This window comes from Rhodamnia argentea, chromosome 2, assembly GCF_020921035.1.
Source record: "Rhodamnia argentea isolate NSW1041297 chromosome 2, ASM2092103v1, whole genome shotgun sequence".
Classification (NCBI taxonomy): domain Eukaryota; kingdom Viridiplantae; phylum Streptophyta; class Magnoliopsida; order Myrtales; family Myrtaceae; genus Rhodamnia; species Rhodamnia argentea.
In genome coordinates, this window is record NC_063151.1 from 2146473 (window position 1) to 2169734 (window position 23262).

The following is a 23262-nucleotide window of genomic DNA, read 5'->3' on the forward strand; positions in this document are numbered from 1 at the left end:
TTTCCCCCATTTCTTAAATTTTTAAATTTTTTATTAAATTTACCTTAAATAAAATTTTTAATTTAAGAAAATTAGTTTTTAGCAATTTTTAAATTTAAATTTAAATTTATTTTAATTTATGTAAAGTTGAAAATCCACGTGGACTTTTTTTTTTTATAAATAATACCATTTTATATTAAAAATTTAATTATAAGTATGAGGGATAAGTCATAAATATGTTGTGCAAAAAAGTGATCTCCAAAAGTATTCCAAAACACTAGAATCATCTTTTTTTTGCTTCTGAAAAGTAGTCCAAAAGTATTTCCGGGACTAGAATCAAAATCATTTTTTTTTTCATTACCAAACATGTTTCTGATCCTTTTTTGTTTCTGGGAACAAAAATAAAGGATCAGAATCACTGCCAAACATAACCTTAACATGTGAACTTCTAGCCTTTGATACGCAAAGAAGCCATTATATAGAAAAAGTCAACCATAGCTAGAGGTAGAAAATGAAGACACAACGAGCAAAAGACGGGTCGGACATTCCACCGCGATCCTCCCTAAAAGGAGAATGATTCCTTCCTTCCCTTCCAAGATAAATCACAAGAAAAGGCCCCGAGATTAATAGCCAGGTCATGTAGGGCAAATCGCTTGCTCTTGATGGCTAGTACGTCCTAAGCGGATTAAACCCGATCTTCTATGTTTAAGATTCTACTTGTTTCGAGTTCACCCTATATATTTGGAAAAATTACCAATAAGGATCTCTAAGTTTTCACAAATAAGGATTTAAAGTGGGCATTATTTCAAATAAAGGTTTAAAATGTCATAATTTTCTCAAATGATGGCCTGAAATGAAGATTATTTCAAATAAGAACTTGAGGTGCTGCATCAATCTCAAAGAATGGTCTGACCTTCAAACTAGTTAAGAACATCTTCATCCTTTTCTTTTTTTCTAAAAGAATTCTTTTTTTCCTCTTTTTTTCTTTTGTTTTCACCAGTGATCAGCTACCGGTAATTTTCATAATGGTAATTTTCATGTATGACTATGTGAAATAAAAAAAATTGCGAATTTTTCCATAATGGTAATTTTCGTCCCAAAGTATGTTTTGTGGAGATGGCCAGATGAGAGTGGAAAGACTTTCAGCTAGCAAGAACTCTCATTTCTCCGTTATTTTGGAGGTAAGCATTAACCTCATTGCGTACCTTTTTTTTTTCTTCATTGACAAATCAGTAGCAACTAATTCTTCTCACTCTCTCCTTCGGTCTCCAGATTTTTGAGGTTGCTCCAACATACTTCATGGTTGATATTCAGAAAGCAGCTCGACGCCAACGAGTACCTTAAGGTGCCGTTCATGTTATTTTTAAGTGTTCAATTCTGTACCATTCCTTGTTCTTGACTTTTGTTTCACCACCATTCGAGAAACTCATTCACAAGCAAACCTCATCGTGGGCTCGCTCATACGGTTTTACCGATGCGCCGGCCAATTGTATGGGCAGGCTAGACATAAAAATCGTTGGTCCATTGGGCTAAGGCGAGGCCTTGTATTTGTGGAAAACGAGGTGTTGCGGCCTGAACTACTAGCTCTTGATTGCACTTCTTTACCCAAAAGTGGGGTGTCATGAGCGGGGTAAGAGTTAACAATCGGGCTTTGTATGGCGGATTTTTGGTTCGTAACTTTTTGTCACTCGTCTGCATTGCAGTTCTACAAGAGTTTCTGCGGCAATCTCGAGGGCATCATCTGGAAGCCTCCCGGCGAATCGGTGAAATCAAGGATCACTAAAAGCAAAAGCAAGAAGCGCTAAATCTTATGTTAGAGAATACCGAGCGTCTCCAAGTGACAGGAGTATTGTTCTAATTGTTTGAACCAATTGTGCTTGGAGTGACCAGGCCCTTAACATCTCGGAGGTAGTAGCTAGTGTAACTTTGAGTGTTCCTAAATCTGCCAGAAACGAAAATCTGTCTTTTTTTTTCTTTTTTCATTGGGGTGGGGCGGGGGGCGGCATGTGTATAGTTATATTTTTGTGGAATGGATACTTTATATCAGTGTATGGATTTGACGCAAGGCACTTTCTGTTAAGGACCATAGTATTATCAGGAAATTTATTTTTGGTTCAAAAATGGGCCAAAGATGTCAAATTTGATTTTCAAATTTTGTGAATTTTTATTGAATTTTAAATGGAAGAGATCGACTCGTCTCTAAATAATGCGGGTGATCACGGTTTGTAATGTGTCACTAAATTAGAAGTTGCTATCACACGATCAAGATTGCAGTGAGAAAAAGTGCTAAATTCCTCACTATCTATGAAGTTTGTGAAGAAGGTGATTTTGAGGACTTATTATTTTTTTTTTTTTTTGGTCAGAGATTTTGATAACCTTGACTATGCCAACTATCGCAATCCAGAGTGCAAGTTTATAGTCGACTTACTGACTCGGCTAATCCCTCGAAGTTCGAATTTCTTGTTACCCGTCCCATGATATCTACGAGTTTACCAATGGAAGAAGAAAAACCCTACCTTCGTGGCCGATGACTCTTGAAGGTCCGGTGGTGGATTCACCATTGATTGATGGATGATGGAAGAGCAACAAAGATTGAAAGGAGTTAATGGATGATAGAAGAGCAACAAAGATGAAAAGGACATCTTCAAAGGATGAATGAAAACAGCGAAGAAAATCCTGGTGAATTGAATTTCAGTACAAAAAGACTAGAAAAGATGCAGACACGGAAAGAAGAGCAATTTCCAAAACCTACAATGAAGAACAAAGATCCTTCCTTTTTGAATCGTCGACGATGATTGCTCTCGGATCACCAGCCAATGCAAGACAAGCGCTTTCCCTTAGATGTTTCCTGGGAAAGTTCCCAAGAAGACTCCGTTGCTGAATCCATCTTGGAAGAAGAAATTGAAGATGCATGGGATCATCAGCTTGTTCACAAATTTGGCGTTGAGCCACCGGCCGTCCACAGCCGACTACTCGAGCCCCCGTTGCGAGATTCAAAGGTGAGCCGCCATCCATGGCCGGTCACTACACCACCTCTGTAGATTCGTGGGCGAGCTGCCCTCCAGATTTCGAGGAGGCGCAACTTCGGATTTGGACCAACGGAGTTGCCGGTCTACATGGAACTCGACGTCAAATCGAGCTTTACCACCAGAGGCATAGGCGTTGCGTCTAGCTCGGTCACATTTTGGTGTCTCAGTCAAGAAAATATTGTGAAGGTCTGTCTTGCCACATTAGTGATAGGCCACTCTTTTCAGCTCTTGCCGCATTTGCATACGGGGTTGTCGTGACCCTCCCAAAGGGGCCAATGAAAGTCTGGTTTAGAGGCAATGTCGAGTTGGGAACCAACCATCCTCAATCGGAGCATGTTTTCCCAAACTCTTGCCTCACGCGACATTGAGATTTACATTTTAATTCGATTAGCCCTATGTGAATTTTATACAAGGAGTCACCATTAGCCTATCGATGTTTACAAGAAATCAAGTGAGATATAGAGTGTACTTCACTTCCTATGCAATCATAAATTCAGGATTGAAGCTTTGATTACACCAGTAATCTAATTAGTGTCATTTTAGTACCTAACATTTTTTAAGATGTCCACAGTCTTTTGACTAACTTATGAATCCTAAGATTCTCCTCTACTAAGTGTCCATGCAATGTATCCGTTTATTACGGTACTAAAATGCAACCTAACCATCCAACTGAAATAGGCAAATCACAAATCGAAAAAAAGGAACATAAAAGAATAAAAAGGAATTGATCAAATGTAATAATGAAAGAACAAGTAAAAAAGTAAATTGTAATAAAATAACCTGGTACAATTCGAGTAAATTGGAGAAGCGAGAAACCCCGGGTTGCCAATTTCTCATCCTCAGTCGGGATCCTAATCCAGCTTTAGGATAGTGGGCATTTATTTGGTCCTCTTCAAGTTTCTGCTAAGTTAATTGTGATACTTCCTACGTTACCTATTCAATTATTTGAGGTGAATCTTAGATTCAACCAAGCTATTTACTATTAATTTTGGTTGGAATTAGATTATGTGTCTTAAACTAAAGCTAATGTATTCATTAGGTTTATTAATCAGCTAAATCGATTCTAAGTGTTCCTAAACTAAACTAAGGTTCCATTTGTTTCTCTAAAACCAATTTCGAGAAAAATGGTTTCTGGATTTTTCTGAGTTTGGTTCGCGAAAAATAAGTTAATCAAGAAAAATATTTCCACCTATGAAAAAAAACTCCTTCAACCGCGGGGCCTCATCTATGCTCCCTCAAGTGCCTTACATTCATTTTATATTTTTAACTTAAAAAATTACTCCAATCTTTTTATAAATTTTTAAGATATTAAAAAATTAACTTTTTAAATTTTTCCTTTTCTTTTTCTTTCTCTGCCAATCGTTCAACCAGCCACAACCACTCGCCGAATCGGCCTCGCCATGGGCGAGTAGCTATGGATGGTTGCTGGCTATCGCCGTAGCTAGTGACTAGCAAAGAAAGAAAGAAAACCATAAAAAAATAAAAAATAATAATTTCTAGTCGAGAAAATAAAAAATATGTAAAAACTCAAATTTTTTGGTAATTATTTCTATGGAAATTAATTCTTTGTAAAACAACGGATATTGTACTCTAGTTCATTTATAAGTGTCAGCCAAAACACTAGAAAATATCATCATTTTCCTTGAAAATGAATTTTCGAAAAATATTTTTTGAAATCATCACATTTTTTGCAAAACAACCAAAACCTAAGAATTCACGATCTAATTGAAATTGAACACACAATGGAAAATGGATGGAAAATGTACTTCATTTAGCTTTTTTTCTTCTTCTTTTCCTGGCATAACTAAATCTAGAAAATACCAAATTCGCTCAATCGAACCAAATGCATTATGGGGGATACGAGCGAAAAATCCTTAACCAAAATCCCAAATGTCAAGCCCTTCCACTTGCAAGTCTCTTGCATTCTCTTTACCCAAAATACGACATAAGAAGTAAGAAAAATGAAACAGCCACATCTATAAACTACAGTAAACGCACGTGACATTCATATTTCAACTTCCATATAATAGTACATGCATCGGGAAAATTGTTAAAAAAGTCTTAAACCTGTTGTACTTTTGTCAATTCAGTCCTAAAACTTTTTTTTTTCATGCCAATTCAATCCTAAACAATTAAGTCTATTCGACAAACTTTGGCCGGCCAGCGCTAACGTATCGCTGACATTGCGATTTTTAACAGTTATTTAATAATTATTTAATTTTTTTATTCTTTTCTTTATTTTTCTTTTTGGTTTTGAGTCTTCTCGTCCGGTCGTGGAATCGCCGATGCAATAATCACTCGGGAGATGTTCGAGAAAACCCATGATCCTTTTCTTCAATGATGATTCCAACGGTGACTCCTCGCCACCCCGAAGCGGCGGCGTCTTGAGGCTCCCTGTGATAGGCTAAAGAAGGGGAAATCTTATTTGTACAATAGAGATGACGATAAACCAGCCTGTTGGGATCTTGAGTGGAAGATAACCAGCGGGTCACAAGTGCCGACGCCGGCGCCGCCAGGCAAGGCTCGGCCTCACCGGATCCGGGTGAAGCCAAGCTCGTCCGACCATGGTGTTGATGTTGCCGTCGCTGTAACGCCATGGCTAAGGGAGCTCGACCCGCCCAAATTTGGCGAGGCCCGGCCTCGTCACCACACAACCATGGCATTGTCATCATTCCGATTCCTTCCTCTGACTCGTTTGAATCTCTCGTTTCATTCCAAGCTAGCCAATGTGCTCTCTCTCTCTCTCTCTCTCTCTCTCTCTCTCTCTCTCTCTCTCACTTTCTCACTCTCTCTCTCTCTCTCTCTCTCTCTCTCTCTCTCTCTCTCTCTCTCTCTCTCTCTCCCTAGGGGTCGCCATGGCTAATCCGAGCCTCACTAGATCGGGGTGAGCTCGGCCTCGTCTAGCAGCGATGGCGCCGGTGGTCCGACCCCCTCTTCTCTAGCTGGTCCTTGACTCCATGGCTGGAGGAAGAAGAAGACCCTAACAAAAAAAAGAAAACAATTTTTTTTTAAAACCATTAAAATATTATCAAAATTTGCTTTGTCAAAGCCGACCAGCGTACACATCGGCGTCGATCGGCCAATATTTTTTAGATGGGCTAAATTGGCACAAATACAAAAAATTTAGAACTGAATGGACACAAATGCAAAAAGTTTAGAATTGAATTGGCAAAATTAAAATGTTTATGACTAAATTGGTAAAAGCACAATAGGTTTGGGACTTCTTTGGTAACTTTCCGTACATGCATCTAAAATGTACTTATTCATGAGTTTTTGCAATTTATCTAGGTAATTTTGTCCTGCGAAATGACAATGTCGACTGACGCAGGCATTTCTTTGGACATGCAATCCACGAGTTTAGCTCTAAATCTCTTGAAAACTTGATTTTCACCAAGGTGATTAACGAGCAAAGGCTCGGCCGCAGCTCTTGTGCACCTGGCACCTGGCCATATTGTATGCCCATTCCTACAAGACAACATCAAGGTTGAAATCGATGTCAAATACTCCCCAATTCACTTTGAACACCTTTAAAGCAATCGATGAAGAATAACCCTTGCTTTTGGACCTCCCATTTGTTTCAAATTGGGCCAGTGATACTCCTTAAGTTTTGAAGTGATTGACAGTCTACTCCTCGAAAGGACTCAATATCATGCTTTGGCATTTAAAATGGAAAACTACCATAGTCCTTTGACACTTAAAATGGAAAAGTACCATTAACCACCACGATCTACGTGCTTATGAATATGATATGATGTGAATAATTTCTAACAACCATGATTTAGGAATAATTATAGGGACATTCCTGCTAGTTCCGATAAAGAGGCCAACATATAATTTTGATTATAGACCCCAAAGTTAAGAAAAAGGTTTAGAAGTTACGAAAAAAAATTCTCGATCGACGACAAATACTCTTTTTGATTAATTTGGAGTACTCGAGTCTTTTCTTTGACTTATTTCATGAATGCATGCAAACCACCCTGTCCAAGTAAAGGATAAGAATTTTGTTCGTGTGGAACCACAATCTCGAATGAACTTGACATAACGATTATCATAGAAATTACTATATTGAAATTATTGTCACAAACATGCTGATTGAATTCAGAATGTGCAGAATCCCTCTATGGGTGATTTAGAAAATACCGACTATTCACCGTGGTAAGTGCTAACTGCTCATGCTGCTATATCTGGCAGATTAGAGTCGAAGCCAATGGATTTATTGCTATGATACATGCCTGACAACAAGTAACTATATCATGGTGATAGAGATTTGAAAGGAATGGAAAGAAACTATAGATAGTTTGAAGACTGTCATGCAAGGCTACGGCTTAGAACTATTTGAAAATACATAATACTTAACTTTGAAAAATTAGCAAAGTAACATAGCTACGACAAGTTTACGCATGACAATTACTAAGGCCCCGTTGTATCAATAGAGATGAGAGTATGGGAATAAAAACAAATGGAATCAGAATAAGTATTGCGGTATAAGAATGGCAATCTATCTCTAAAATGCCGTGTTTGCTAACACTTCGAAATAAGATCCATAGATTGAATTTTAGTTGGAGATTGCCATGAAACTATAGGCAACATATAGACCTTGAAAGCAAGAAATGTCAAGATTGGGATTGTGATTGTCCAAATTAATTTTGGATGATGCATGGTGAAATTCTGGAAAAGTTTAAGGTTGAAATCTTTTTTCGAGTTTGCCTTGCAAAGATATTGGATGTCTAAAAGTAGCAATAAAATTCATAAGTTTTTTAAAAGCTCGAAGAAGAAATTTAGTACAGTGTACTTTCTTAGCCAATATCTCCAACTATTTAGGAAATCTCCCCCTGATTCCTTGGACAGCTAACCAGCATATCTTCAACTTATAATGGACTAATTGCAAGTTGGGCTATCTTTCTTCCCTGGAATTCAGTCCTCGTTAGGTAGGGTGTAAGAGAATGAAAAAGTGGGTTTAGTCAAGTTCCTATGTTCTAGGACAGAACGACGAAACTGGGTTCAAAGACCAATCTTTGATCTTGATTTTCTAGTTTAGTTTTCTTGAAAGCCCCCACATAATCTGAATATGAATCATTTAGTGAGAAAGATAGTCACTTGAAGATGATTCCATGTTGGTACGAAGGTATGACTGGACAAAAAGAGTGAAACTGAGATGGGCGCATCATCTGCTGTTTGCCTAAGACTTTCTTAATAACAAGACAGCCTAGGAACCAGATCTTCTAGATTAAAGAAACCCTAATTCAAAGGGCTTGCAAGGGCTTGCATATTGAGAAACCCTAGTAGGTAGCTAGCCAGACAAAAAGGTGTCCACAAGAATTGCAGTATTATTTGACAGCTGCACCTAACCTAATAACCCTAAAGGCAGATCTAAGGAAAACCATCATTAAGTTCTTCTTACTTACCCGCAGATTTAAGACCACTTAGTTACCTAGCATTAGATTAAAGAAACACCAGTAGAAGTGTCAAAGACGTGTTTTAAAGAATAGCTAGCCGTTACTTGTAATTGATAGTCAAGGCATCATTGATCAACGGTGGATATTATATGTTTTGTGAAAATGCATTTATGAAATTATTACCGACCAAAAAGAATTATGAGATTATTCACCGACAAGGAAAGCAAAACATCTCCACGAGATCGTCGTACATAATAAATCTTGCAAGAACAGGTATGTGCTCAATCTTTTGAGGTTTATGGTAAATAAGGTCGAAAGATGCAAATGCTTTGGCATCACAATTATCTTATTGTTCTTCGTTGATATGGGAAATAATAACACATTGCTTTCTTCCGATGGATATGATACCACAAATCGTTTCTCTATGTTGGATTGCTAGTATAGTATCAGAGTACATGTCAAAGGTTCCACTTTCAATCTTCCCCCACTTGTTATTCCTTTCATTTTGCTCGTTCAACCGCTCCACCTGTTATGCTGTTAATGCGGCTCGGTCCCCTGTCTTACACATGTTAGGATCGACTTACATGCGAGCGAGACTAGTAAGTCTTATGATATTATACATTGCTGGTCCATTTCCTAACAAGTTGAACTTTTAAAAGTTTAAAGCATTCGAAAACGAGTCAACAATATACTTACGGTATATGACTTAACACTCCCCTCGCAGGGAAGTCGGTCCTGACGTGCACAAGGCAAATTGTGAATGGAACTACATTAACGGGATAACCGATGGAACATAAAAACAGACAAAATGTCTAGAATAGCAAATAGGAGACAATCGAGAGGGCGTGTTAGCATTGGAATCTTTGGCCATTGCTCTGATATCATGTTGATTGATCTTTTTTTCCTAAAAGCTTAACCTTGGAAAATTACATGATAAAATCGTTATTCAAAGCTGCCTTCAATATCGTTTTAATTAGTAGTGAGGTTGGATATTTAATATCTATTCTTATATGCTAAATCTTTAGAAAGACAAAGACCTGGATTTAGCTGTAGTGAGACTCGCCAACAATTGCTCAATTCCGTATAATCATTCATGGGAGGACATCCTCCAGAAAGATTGCCATGTACTGCATTTCAAAGTAGGATCTTGATGGTAGGTAATGCTTGGTTCCATATAAGATCTCTATATGATCTTAATGGTAGGTAATGCTCGTTGCGATATTGGATCTGTTCCCCAGCCAAATTATAAATAATCTACATTATTTTACCTAATTTTGCTTGTGTGGGCACTTGAAGAGAAAAATAAGACGTTAAGAGGGAGTTGTTGCTTAGGAAGCTAGATGAAATCAAATCCAGTGGTTTCCTGAGATCTGTGAGGTTTCCAATAATGCACATCGCATTTAAGATATTGAGCCATGCACCTCGTTTTACAACACTCCGACCACAAGAATGGAGGAGGAAGATCTTTCATGGCCATGTGATGCGCCTGAAATAATAATAGAAGCACAAGGGATCTTGTAAACTCAAGGCTTAATCATTTATACTCAGTCAACAGTGTCCTTTTCCTTCGGTGCATAAAAAGAAATTATTCATGCACTACATGCTACCAAGGAAAAGATTGCGATGTTTGTTCATCATATGAATCGAGGTATGAGTCTTGGACGCGTACAGTGATTATTTACGATCTTTTTCATCGTTAATAATAAGGTTTTTGGACCACAAGAAATGAAAGATTGGATCCTTTCCCCTTGATTTTTTTCAAGTGAACATGGTACGTTGGTAGCCATTATAAAAAAAGACTACCATCCATCATCAATTCAACTCTTAAATATTTCCAATCCCCACTGTCTTGCAAGTCATCAAATCTTAAACTCCGCTAATCAATCACGAGATCTTGGAAATGTGACTTGAAATGGTTATTAGTTTTATCTTAAGGGAACGTGGAAATAAAGTGACATCACTCATGAGATCACATAGAGGTATAACGCGAGAAATATATACTAGGGTAAATCAGAAACAGATGATTAAAAGTTGAATACTTTCAGGAGAGAGGGTAAAGAGGAAGATGTAGATTTACCTCCTAAAATTAAAGGATTTCATTTTCATGAGATGAAACTCTCATATGTGTTGAAGATCTATCCAAACATAAATTCTGCTTTCAGGGTTTTTTGAAGATGCGACTGATTAAAGGGATTTGCACCTCTTTATCAACTTCTGTGATTAGGGTTGTTCAAGAATGCCAACTTGAAAAGAAAGGAAAGAAAAATGATCTTTTGTTGCAGCATAAAATACCCTATTTTCTCTCTTGGCATCCTAACAATGGGAAAATGCTGAGCTGACCATCCCCTACAGATTGACAATTCCATGCGAAAACTTAGAAAAGGGATCGGATCAAAAGATTTGTGAGACTTTCTCTATTATAACCTACACTCTCCATTGACCTGTGTGGCAAATTTACTCTCCATTACTTTGTTATTCTTCAATATGATAGCAATGGTTTCCAAGTCGTAAGGATTATTATACAGACGACTATCTTGAATTTTGGTCATATGAAATTAGCATTGGATTCTTATTCACCACTTGAAAATCTGGTGTGATCCCTAGTTCTTTCGATAAAGAATAAATGACCCAAGTTGTCATATTCCTTAATCTTGGCAATGGCACTTTCACACCCCTCACTATATAAGCCCTGTCTATTCCATATCAACCGCTAAATCTTCATGTATGGATTTTTGTAGATCATCGAGCTAGGCGTGGCTCCTATTATTAGCGACATTGTGTGTAATTTTTTATGGGCTTCAACTAGGAGCTCTTGTCCTTGCGCCTCTTTTGTAGCGTTCAGCAAGTGGCATTATTAAGCCTTGCTTCACGACTCTAAGATGATATAACCAGGATAACAGGATTTTCGGTAGAAACAAGCTTGTTGCAGATGAGTTTCTGTTCTTTGCTTGACCGCGCGTTCATTTGAGACTTCGCCGCTCAACTTTTTTTGTTCTACACTTCTAAATCTCTTGCGAATTTACTTCAGTAAAATGTGTGGTCCATTGCATGATCGGTCGGTTTTTGAATGAGTTACTTGAAACAAAGGGTACATATTCAGAGACAATAATGGCATGAAAAAAAAAAAAAAAAACGAGACAATAATGGCTTGAATTTGGACGAAACCAAGGAAGCAGGGTTACTGCTAAGAGAGGCAAAAAGAAGCCCATCTCTAACTAGGTAATCTGTCTCGAATAAAGAATGTTAGAGGCCCCTCTTGGGAAGCGAAATCCGTACTGCTCATGACTTAAAAAAACAAGGGTTAATACCATGAAAAACCCTAAACTGGTACACCCGTGACAAATTTACCCCAAACTATTTTTTTGACCACGAAAAACCCCAAACTGGTACATATGTGACAAATTTATCCCAAACTATTTTTTTTACCACCAAAAATCCTAAACTGGTATATTTGTGACAAATTTACCCTAAACTAATTATTTTGACCACGAAATATCCTAAACTGGTACACATGTGACAAATTCACCCCTATTAAATCGTCACTTTGTTTTGGCTTTTGGTCCGCTACGGTATGGGAGGACACAACCCTTGGTGCTCCACCCATCCGTGCGCTATGGATGGTGTCATCGTACAAGAAGAGACTACTGAAGGAAGGAGGTTCACGATTTGACATAAATAGATAAGCCTTAGGGGCAGCCAGCGGCGAAGATCCCGACCATGGGACCATGGGGATAACCTGGTAACAATGATACAGAAAGCAAGTCTTCGATCTTACAAAGAAATGCGATGGCTCGAAGACCTCGTCTCTAATGCTTTTGCCTTCCACGAGACCGTACACGTCGGATCCGAAGATCGCCTATCTCAAATTGATAAACTCGTAACAAATAGAGGGTTAAAACCCCATATTGGTATACCCGTCAACTATCACATGTCACTAAATCAACAATTTGATAGTTAAATTTAATGAAAATTAACGGAGGGTAAATTTATCACATGTGTACCAGTTTAGGGTAAATTTGTCACGGGTGTACCAGTTTAGGATTTTTTGTGATCAAAAAAATAATTTGTGGTAAATTTGTCACAAGTGTACCGGTTTGGGGTTTTCCATGGTATTAACCCAAAAAACAAAGAGAAAGAAGACAAACCACGTTATACAAAAATATATTGAGCGGCCATAATTTTTCCAGACGTAATACCTGCACTTCCATTGCAATATTGTGGGCGGGCAAACTGGAGAGAGAGATCCGACCAAAAACAAGCAAAAAAAAAGCTGGAGAGAGAGGGAGAGAGGTTCATGTAAAACCGCTCTTCTGTGAAGGGTGAAAATGGCCGCGGTTTTGCTTTGTCTTGCTACTTTTCTAGGGTTTTTTTTTTTTGAGCCATGCAATGTTGTCCTTTCATTGACTTCTATTGGTCTGTCCAAACAAGATGGTTTTGCATACTTCTGATACATTTTCACTTCTTGGTATCAAGCACAAATGTTACTGTTAAAATTCCATCCAGATACCTGGAAGGAAAAACGACAGAACCCTAGAAAACAAATGAAGCGGAGAAGGAAAGGGACAGAAACATGGAGAATCTATGCTTGACTTATGCTTTAAGCTTCTCTTCTTGTTATGTGTTCAATGATTTAGCCTGCCAAAACCTCTTGCTTTCTTTGCTCAAAATTGACGAGACAAAAACCTTAGACCCTAGGCAAAATAAAACACATCTCTTAAGAATTTCAGTTATAAAAGCCAGTATTCGATGGACAGGGAAGTACTTTGTTAAGAGATTTAATCGTGGACATAAAGTATGAAACGAGATAATTCTGGTAAAATAAGAAAACGAGACGAATAATGGAGAATTCACTGGAGACCGCAGGAAGAAAGGGGGGGGCGGGGGGGAGGGGGGCAGGTACGTAACTGCAATGTTCTGTGAATGATTCAACTGAGGAAAAAAAAACCAAGTCGTTATATTTGAATCTTGTGCAGAGTGAAATGAAACAGGCAATGAATCATATCACTGCACAGTTGGAACACGACGTTAGAAAAGAATTAATCAGTTCCAATCATGTACCAATTTTATTGAGTATAAAGTTTAATATCATTGTAATCTATTGACATGCAACACCCTATCATGGGCTCCCACTAGATGGCCCTCGCCAGCTACTAGTTCGGAACCAATGAATGACACTACTGCATCAGTTTTGGTCTTATCTGGTCATCTTTTGTTAGAATTATAAAATGTTGCGTGTATCTAAAATAACTTTCACTTTTTAAATTTCTACTTTTTCTTAAGTCTCGCAAGCTCTCGTAGCAAAGCGTCATATATTCAGTTAAATCCATATTGTAATGCTAAGAAATGTCCCTAGTTGCAGAAAGTTAACGTCAAATTTTCGAAATGTTGATTTGTATTGCAGTTTATTTTGTGTGAGTAGTGCAATATTTATAACTCCTGTGAAAGTGGCACTCAAATGGCTTATAGCCAGTGGTATGAGCAAGCATTTCCCACTCTTTTGAAGTAATCTGGATCCACACAAAAATTGAAATTGAAATTGGCACCGAATTTTCTTATATGGCAACAAGCATCGTGCCGAATCGGGAAAGTTCAACAGGATCTCATTCCCTGAAGGACTTTGACATAAGTACAATACACAAACAGGCCAATACAGCCCATTATAACATAATATATAGTTGCAGCATGTAGTGATGTACTTGAGCCCTAATTCATATTTGATGTCCCCATCACATACCCACTTGACTGTTTGACAAGTGAGATAAGAATAGAAACATGCCATCGTTCCTTCATCCTGGAACAAGAAAACAAAGGATGGCGAGGGATTCTTGTCCTGTCCGGATCGAACATACTCTCGACTTATTTGGTGTAGTTGGGGTTATATTGCGTTGTTAGTCTCTTAGCTTTGCGGTTAAGAGAGGCCACTGGATCATAAATGTTTTAGGATGCATTACCTCAAATATGGATACCGTAGCTTCCTGCAAGATGCTGTAAGCTACAACAGTTGTGGGGGTGTAGTAGCTGTGAAGAATTTACCAGAAACTTCATACCAATCGGAACGTTTCTTTTTGCGATTGGAGTTGCGGTCGAAAAATTGTACCAAACAGGCTCTCTAACACAGGCCGAGGTTTTCGTGCCCCAAACGGTCGTCCCGATGGCCGAGAGATGCCCTAAGACTTGCTGTGTCTTGGTCCCCTAGGGTTTGTCTAGGGTTTTCTACTTATTTCTATAATATTCTAGAAGGTTTCCGGGGACGGTCGAGTCGGTAATTTGGCAATATTCTGGAACCTTCCTATTTAATGTCGGTGGTTGGGGAGTCGGTAGATGAAGTCTAGGCCATTAGATGAGATCTAGATCTATAGTTGTAATCTGAGGCCCCCTACTATATAAAGGGGAGTCCTCCTTCTCATTTGATCATCCACTAAAGAAATAGAAGGCATTCCTCCCCAGAGCCTCTCCCTCTCGGTCCCGGCCTGTGACACTCTCGGTCAACTACTATCGTTCAAAACAGGAAAGTAGATAGGTAGAGCATATACTCACATGTTTTTGTTTAATTATACTAGATGAGACTGGCAAAAAAACTTCGGACTGTCATCTTTCGAATTCTTATCTGTATAAACTTTGATAATAGTCCAGAAAAAAACCAGATATTGACAAATATTATCCAGTTATCTAGAAATATTGTTCATTTGCTGGACTCTTGAGAAATGATAAACTTAGTTTCTTCATATCCGCAATGTAGTTGATGCATAAAACATTTTGCCACGGTACAGTACAAACTCCATTTTTCCAGGATAGTACGAATATATGCGTGGGTCAACCTTCACAGGGAAACAACATGAAATAAACAATCAGTTTGTAGATTCAGATTTCGGTGAAAAGGACATCAAATCACAGATGGGGAACAGGACACTTTCAATCTCAAGAATTAGCTGCTAATAGATAATATTAATGCACATACCCTTTCAATAAATCCCATTATTATAACTACAAAGACTGCACTTTTGTACTATATATTTCGCATTGCTGCAATTAGAATTGGCATTCTCAACACGCATTACATAGGAAGGGAGGAAGCGAGAGAGAGATGGAGCTTTGTGGGCATGGCTACTTGGAAGACTTGTTTTTGGCTCATCAAAAGAGCAACCCTCCTTCGGAAGCTAACGTTGCTCCCATGGAGATGAACGAGCTCTTCTCAAGCGATTGGAATTTTGATTTCTTTGAGGATTATCAGATTCCATCTCCATCCTCCCATTTTCCAAATTATTGTTACTCACAAGAACCATTGCTCTCTCCTCCTACCCACCATCAAGACCAGAACATCTTCGCTGAACTTCATCAATATCCACTTAGCATTGAGTCCTTGGCTCGCCAACTCCTTGATTCGCCAATCTCGTCCCCGCGGATCACCAGTTCGTCCTATAGCCCGTGCAACGATGCCCCACTTTTCCCAGTTCAAGAAATAACACTTCCCTCATGCATGACGATGGAGGAAGGAGAAGCCGCATTTCTTCATGCAGATGATTTTAACCAGGCCCTCGGGATGCGAGGAGATTGTGAACCAGAATTGATGGAGTCTCCAAATAATCAGGTTCCAGCACACTTCGAAGCAGGTCCGCGTGTTGGGGCAAAGAACAATCGGGATAGCAAGAAGTTGGAGGGACAGCCCTCGAAGAACTTAATGGCCGAGAGGAGGCGAAGGAAGCGGCTCAATGACCGGCTCTCGATGCTCAGATCCATCGTCCCGAAAATCAGCAAGGTATACAGACATTTTCAGTTTTTTTGGGTCATTATCTTAATGCTGAACTTCTTGTGTTGCTGAAAAGTTCTAATTGTGGTTCTGTTCTCATCCATGTTATATATGTTATATGTCAGATGGACAGAACATCAATCCTAGGTGACACAATTGACTACATGAAAGAGCTGCTTCAGAAGATCAACCACTTGCAATATCACAGCTTCGGTCCCTATCACTTGAACATAATGGACATTATAAAAGACATGAAACCTAATGAGATGCTGGTGAGAAATACACCGAAGGTAAACTTTTACCGAAACTCCCTCTAATTAGAATCAATCATTTGTCGACGGAATCTAAATATAAAGTTTGGGCCATGTCTTTTTCAGTTCGACGTGGAGAGAAGAGACATGGAGACAAGGGTCGAGATCTGCTGTGCTGCAAAACCGGGTTTGTTGCTGTCGACGGTGAGCAAATTGGAGGCGTTGGGCCTTGACATTCAGGAGTGTGTCATTAGCTGCTTCAATGACTTTGCCATGCAAGCTTCTTGCTCAGAGGTACTAAAACCAACTATCATATGAAGTGATGATAGCTTTTTCGGCCTCATGCTTTTTCTAGCAGAGTTCTGAGTCATAAAATTTATAAATTTGCAATGTGTTTTTGCACCTGCTGGCAATAGGAAGTGCAGCAGAGAAATCTCACCAGCACTGGGGATATAAAGCAAGCGCTGTTCAGGAACGCCGGATACGGAGGAAGATGTCTGTAAAGATTTGAAGAGAATTAGAAAGTTTCCTATTTCCTAAACCTTAGATTGAATTCTGCAAATAGAATGCTTTTAATGATTTGCGCATTTTCTTTATTTTCCCTTGCTGAACTGAGCAATGTCTTGAAATTTTCACTTCATGTGGGTTTGAAACGTTGACCGTCGGGAGAAAAGTGTTCTCTTCTTTATTTTTTTCGTGTCAACCTTAGAGTTAAGTTCAACGAGTTTCGAATTTACACAAAATCGAAATGCATGGGCCCTATTATGGTTTAGATTAATCGAGAAATGAAAAGTAAAAATCAATAGATAGGTCGTTAAATTATTCCACTCAAATCATAGCAAAAGCAAGTTGTGGTGTATCTAAATCTGTAAGCTGCATTCTGCGGTAGAAGAAGAAAGCTCTGCAGGAGTCAGGAGAGAGAGAAAGCAAGGACGAGTTTGTCAGTTTTAAGGTCAAGATTTTGCTTTCGGTTCCTCCTTTAAAATCACTTTTTTTCGTTATGTTCCCCGAATGATTTTTTGAGAATCAGAACGCGTTTGGTAACTGTTTAAAATTTTTGTTCCTGAAACAGAAACGCATTTGGTAGCTACACAAAATTTCCGTTCACAATTTTTCATTTAAATCAAATAATTATATAATCACATTTGATGACAAAGAATAGGGAAAATAATCAAACAGTGATTATGGAGCAAAAAAAAAAAAAGCAACAAAATTTCCGTTCCCAATTCGTTTGTCGATTTGTCATGAGTATGCAGTCGTTTATATTATTTGAAAAGTAATTTCTATTACATTTACAGAATTTGTCTAAATCATTTGTTAGTTATTATTTATTGTGACTTTTAGATTGATTACCCAAAAAAAAAAAAAAACTCCTCATTGTGCAACCGCATATAGTTTTGCACTTTTGTAATTACACATCGTACAAGCTTATAAGACCTGCAACTCAACTACATTGATTTTTTTTTCACCCGACTCGACAAATTTTTTGTGCGGCTCAAAAAATGGAGATTTAATTCGCCACGTGGAGGCTTGGGTCCATTTTTTAATTAAAAAAAACATAAAATTTGAAAAAACATAATAGGAAATAAAAAATACAAACTTATTAGAATAAAAAATAAAATAGCTAAAAATTTGAAAAAAAAAAAAACATGCGTATTAGAGGTCCCTTAATATAAAAAAATAAATTAGATTTAAAAAATTTCTAAAAACTAATTTTTTAAATATAAATTGAATTTAAAAATAGGCATAAAATTTTACAAAAAAAAACTATTTTTTTTTAAAAAGGGGAGGGGAAGAATCTGGTGATGAGAATTTTTTTTCAAAATTTTAGCTTTTTTCAATCTTAATTTTTTTAAAATTATTAAATTAAAAATCTAAATATTTTTTACTTCTCCCATTTCTTAAAATTTTTATTAAATTTACCTTAAATAAAATTTTTAATTTAAGAAAATTAGTTTTTAGCAATTTTTAAAATTGAATTTTAATTTATGTAAAGTTGAAAATCCACGTGGACTTTTTTTAAAAATAATACCATTTTATATTAAAAATTTAATTATAAGTATGAGGGATAAGTCATAAGTATATCGTGCAAAAAAGTGATCCCCAAAAGCGTTCTAAAATACCAGAATCATATTTTTTTTGCTTCTAAAAAGTGGTCCAAAAGTGTTCCCGAGACCAGAATCAAAATCATTTTTTTTGTTCATTACCAAACATGTTTTTGATCCTTTTTTATTTCGGAGAACAGAAACAGAGGATCGGAATTATCGCCAAACAGAGCCTTAATGTGCTCCCGAATTTCGATAAAGTTTAGTAGTACTACTTATCCTGAAAATTCAAACTGTCAAAGTCACTTCATGGTGTGTGATTCCTAGCCATCAAGTTTGCTCGTCGTAGTAAATGAAAGAGTTAGACCGATCAAGTGATTCTCGGACGAAATGTGCAACTAGACAAAGTATTGAATGAACGCGATACATATAAGTTGAATTCGAATTACTAAGTCCGACGAGAACCACGTGAGTCCCACCATTTTCGGCGGTCTAGATTTGGCTTGGTTCATATACTTAGTCCGTGATAATCTTTGCATACAATCTTATCTAAATGTAATATATACCTAAACGACAAATAATATGAAGTGTGAGCGCTTGACATTATTTTTCTTTTTCTGTCCATGGCCAAATGTGCTTGATATCAGATTGATTTGATTCTGCTCATGGATTTGTTCAACATTAAGACTTTGTTTATTTTGTAGAAAATGAATGATTTAACAAATATTTTTCTAAATATAATTGCTTATATCGCTTAAAAATGTGAGTGAACGAAAAATATTTTCATCATTAACTAATTATTTCAAATGATACAAACGATTATTTTAAGAAAAAAAATTCAAATCATTCATTTTTCACAAAACAAACAGAGCCTAAGTGTTGATTTTAAAATAACTGTGGACTTTTTTTCCTGTGTAACTTGCTAATAATTTTCCAACGCCATTAGAAGATTACCATAGTAGGCAAATTACCAATTTTTGTACTAATTTATTAACTTTTATTTGCATAGGTTTTCTCGTCGGATGTTATTCGATTATTTGAAGCACGAAATAGATCAATTTTCATTTCACTTGTGATGAACTTGGTACACTTTTATGAAATTACTAGCTTAAATTAAGGTGACTTATAAACTTTTATCGGATATAAGTTACCATCTAGTTTTGGTCAGTAACTCTTTTTTGAATAAATCGCCAAGCTTTGTTTATCTTATTTTGTAGTTGACCGAACTTTTTACTAGGGTACCAATTTTTATTTACCATTTTAGTTATCCCTTAAGTTTGCCAAATAAGTTATCAAGAAACCAGGTCACCAATAATTGTCTTTACTAACGGTATTTAACTTTTTTTTTTTTGGTCGAAACGGTCTTTAACTTGTATGCACTCTTATCTACCATCGGGGGCAAAAACATTGTTTTTTTTTTTTTTTGGGGAATAGAACGGTAAAATAGTCCTCAAAGTCAAAGTCAAAGTATGCCACAGAGTAAACGATGCATGGTAAGAGCGGTCTATGCAATTCGTATACCTAGTAACTTGGTAGATTGTGTTTCTGATTGATTTTGATCGTAATTGCTTCACACAAGTTTTTATTTTGAGGTCTTGGGTTGGTTTTGTACTTTAGTTCAGGTACAAGCCGGCCCGTTTGCATCCTCAATCACAATAAGACAATACTTAAGGCGGAAACAAAACTTGAGTCAGGAAAGCTGAAAAAAAAAAAATTGGCCATGGCAATCGAGTGCCTCATGCCCGAACCGATCCAAATTCAAGTTCTGATCGTATGAGCTCAATTGAACGAGCCCGCGATGCGAAATCTATAGATTGGAGCCAAGCCGACGAAGCTAGTTGATCCGATTGATATTATCACTCATTTCGAATTGTGCGTCAAAACATGGCACTAAATCTATATACGATTAAAGACTATGATTTATGTAGAAATATTCATGTCTACAAGAATAAGAAATTCGCATACTAATGCATTTGTTCCGATTCGTTTCAGGTTTTTGTTGATTATTTTGATCAAACGAAACTAGATAATCAAGTTTTGCTTAGCAAAATGGTAAGCCAGCCAACAAAAAAAAAGGAGTTAAGTTTTTACCCAAAACCGATTTAATTGGAATATATCCCTTCGATTTGGCTAAATTTTTTCTTCGTTATGATTTGGGAAAGCTCCCTCCGATCGAAGCGTGATTCATTGTGACAAAACAGAATTGTGGTCAATTACGAAACGTCAAGTCATAATTAGAAAAACGTCATTTTCCTGTCTCTCCAGCCTCTGCCCCTCCCTAGCTTCAATAGATGTCGGCAACTAAAATCAGTCAAGGAAAGTGACTGGTTTTAGAGGAAAACACGACTCTTAGGTTCCATGCATCCGAGGATGTTATGCATATGTAATTGTAGTGTTGTCTTCCCTTCTCCGGCTATTTCGTCAAATGGCCTAATACCCTTGAAAAAAAAAACCCCTAAACTTTAGGTCTAGTCTTAAGTCTGTCCCGAACTTTTTCTTTGTCTCACAAAAAAATTCCTGAACTTTAGGTCCAATCACAAATCTAGTCCGAATTTTAATTTGTCTACAAAAAGAAAAATACAAATTTTCAATCTATTATAATCTACCTTATGGTATAGTATCAACTTTGATGTGACATTTTCACGCCGATAAAAAATCAACATCAACAAGGTCACATGAAAAATTATTGTCAGAATGAAACCATTCTAGGACATGAAAATTATAGGCGACTAACGACCATTTTTGGACAGGGCGTTCATGGGGGCAGATTCATCATTAGAGTAAAAATTTGTAATTTTTCTCTTAGACAAAAAGAAGTTCGAGTAGATTTGAAACTGTACCTAAAGTTTGAAGGTGCTTTTTTCAAACAAGAACGAGTTCGGGACAGATTTGGACCGGACTTGCAGTTTGAGACAAATACAAGTTCGGGATAGAATTGAAAATAGACCTAAAGTTGAGGATTTGTTTTTTAGGAAATTAGGCATCATCAATTATCAAAAGCTCCTTTTTTTTCTTCAACCCCTCTATCAAATAAGGGCGGTGAGTGGAGAAGGAAAGCCAATGGTGTTGCCGTGGCTGTTCACATTTAGAAAGTGGTGACGATGTTTGCTTCTACACCTTTAACTCTCTTTGGTTGGAAAGACTAAGCAAACTTCTCGCTGCGGCTAGATTCATTCGAAAGCGATGTCTTAGACATGATCCGTTTGGTTAGCTTAGTATAATTTGCTTGTTGATGAAGTAACTTCTAATGGAATATCCGGAGATAACAAAAAAAAGAATTCTAGTTGAATATTTCATCTTTTAGTCAATAGGGGAATAATCATAATAGTGCACAGATGATCGATGATTGCGATAACTTACGTTGGCATCCGACTCGCACTCAGTCAATCTTTTCAACTCGGCTGAAGGCAAATCATCCATGTCGGAATTGGAAGATTCGAGAACAATTGTTGTAATCTTTTTTGGGGAAAGTTGTCCAAAAAGTCGTAAACCCATGGTATGACCACCGTTTCGATGATAAACTTTTCAATTTGTCCTTAATTCTAAATATTTTGACGATTTTTTACCGTAGCCCATTCAGTCAATTTTGATTGAAAATCGTTAACACGGCGGTCCGATCGGTGTTGGCCGTCTATGTGGCATAATCGACGCCAACGTGAATTATTTTCACGATTTTTTAAATTTTCTGATTTTTTTTTTCCTCTACAAGTCCCCTGCCACAAGCAAGGGTCGCAACATTCTCGCCAATGACGACATATCTAGGTGAGGCAACGCTTGTCCGGGTATAGACGAGCGTGGCCTGCGCCTATGGCCGATGACTGATGGTGGAAGAAGATGTACGGTAGACGAGGAACAAAAGGAAAAAAATACATTATAAATCGTTAAAAGGCTCATGATTATTATTATTGTTGTTGTTGTTGGAGAGATTGGTCTTTGGGAGAACATTAGCATAAGCATCGTACCCCGCTACCGACCGAGGTATATCCACATTCGAACAACCATCAGTGTTTTCGATCCCAAAAATAAAAAATAAAAACAACCATCGGTGGCACAAAAATGGCGGGCACCACGAGGCCTAATGAAATTTGTCGGGCTTTTGGGATTCCATTCTATGACCTCGTGAAAATGCCATGAAACGGTGACGCTGACGTCGGACCGGGAAAATGGCGAGCAAAAGGCATCCTCAATCCGGGAAAGCATAAGGAAACCGGACGCTTGTGCCGACGCGATCCGTCCGAATTTTCCCCCCGTTTTGCGGGAGCTGACCGGCCGCGACCAACGGAGGATCGCCACGTGGCCCTATGGATGACAGGATTCGCGCGTGCCACTTCTTCTGGCGGCGCGCCATGGTGGTTGGTTGGTTGGTCGGTCGCTGCCGACTTGCAGGGAGAGACCGAAGACGAAGCTTCAGTTTCTTTTTCACCCCCGATTTTTTCCTTTTCCAGAGAATAAATTAAAAAGGGAAATCAAATTATTGTTTCGAGGTGCGTGGAATCGGCGAGCGGGTTCGGTTCGCACACGGCGCACGCAAACGCCAGGACTATGATGATCCACTGTAGTGCGCCGCCTGGTGGGTGTACAAGTAATGCCTCCTCAATGTCCTCATTATGCCTTCCCTCCTTACGTTGCAGTCCTTCGTTTGTCCTCCTCCCTCGCAGCCCCTCCTCCTCTCCGAAGCCGCGGCGACGACGACGACGTCTCAACCTCCCTATCCGCTCGTCTCTACCCCCTCTCTTTTCCGGTAATCCAGTCCCCGCGAATCTGCGTTTCGGTTTTGTGATTGACGATTCCTGGGTCCCTCTTCAGTTCTTTTGC

The 23262-nt window shown here is 38.0% G+C and overlaps 2 protein-coding genes across 4 annotated transcripts in view; both read left to right on the forward strand.

Annotated features, from left to right (window-relative positions):
• LOC115746246 (phosphoglycerate mutase-like protein 1) overlaps positions 1-23262 on the forward strand; it is a 34982-nt gene that overhangs the window by 6404 nt on the left and 5316 nt on the right. The window contains exon 1 of one of the 3 annotated variants that reach the window (XM_030681948.2): positions 22877-23188. The exons of the other annotated variants lie outside the window; for them this stretch is intronic. Within the exon in view, the coding sequence (XP_030537808.1) occupies positions 22990-23188 (199 nt within the window). The 5' untranslated portion in view covers positions 22877-22989. Of the gene's footprint in view, positions 1-22876; positions 23189-23262 lie in introns of those variants that run through there. 3 annotated transcript variants of the gene reach the window in all.
• Positions 15489-17063, forward strand: LOC115746245 (transcription factor bHLH61-like). Its single transcript, XM_030681947.2, has 4 exons — positions 15489-16160; positions 16277-16441; positions 16529-16696; positions 16819-17063. Exons 1-4 carry the CDS (start codon positions 15489-15491, stop codon positions 16903-16905), a joined length of 1092 nt encoding a protein of 363 aa, XP_030537807.1. The 3' UTR covers positions 16906-17063.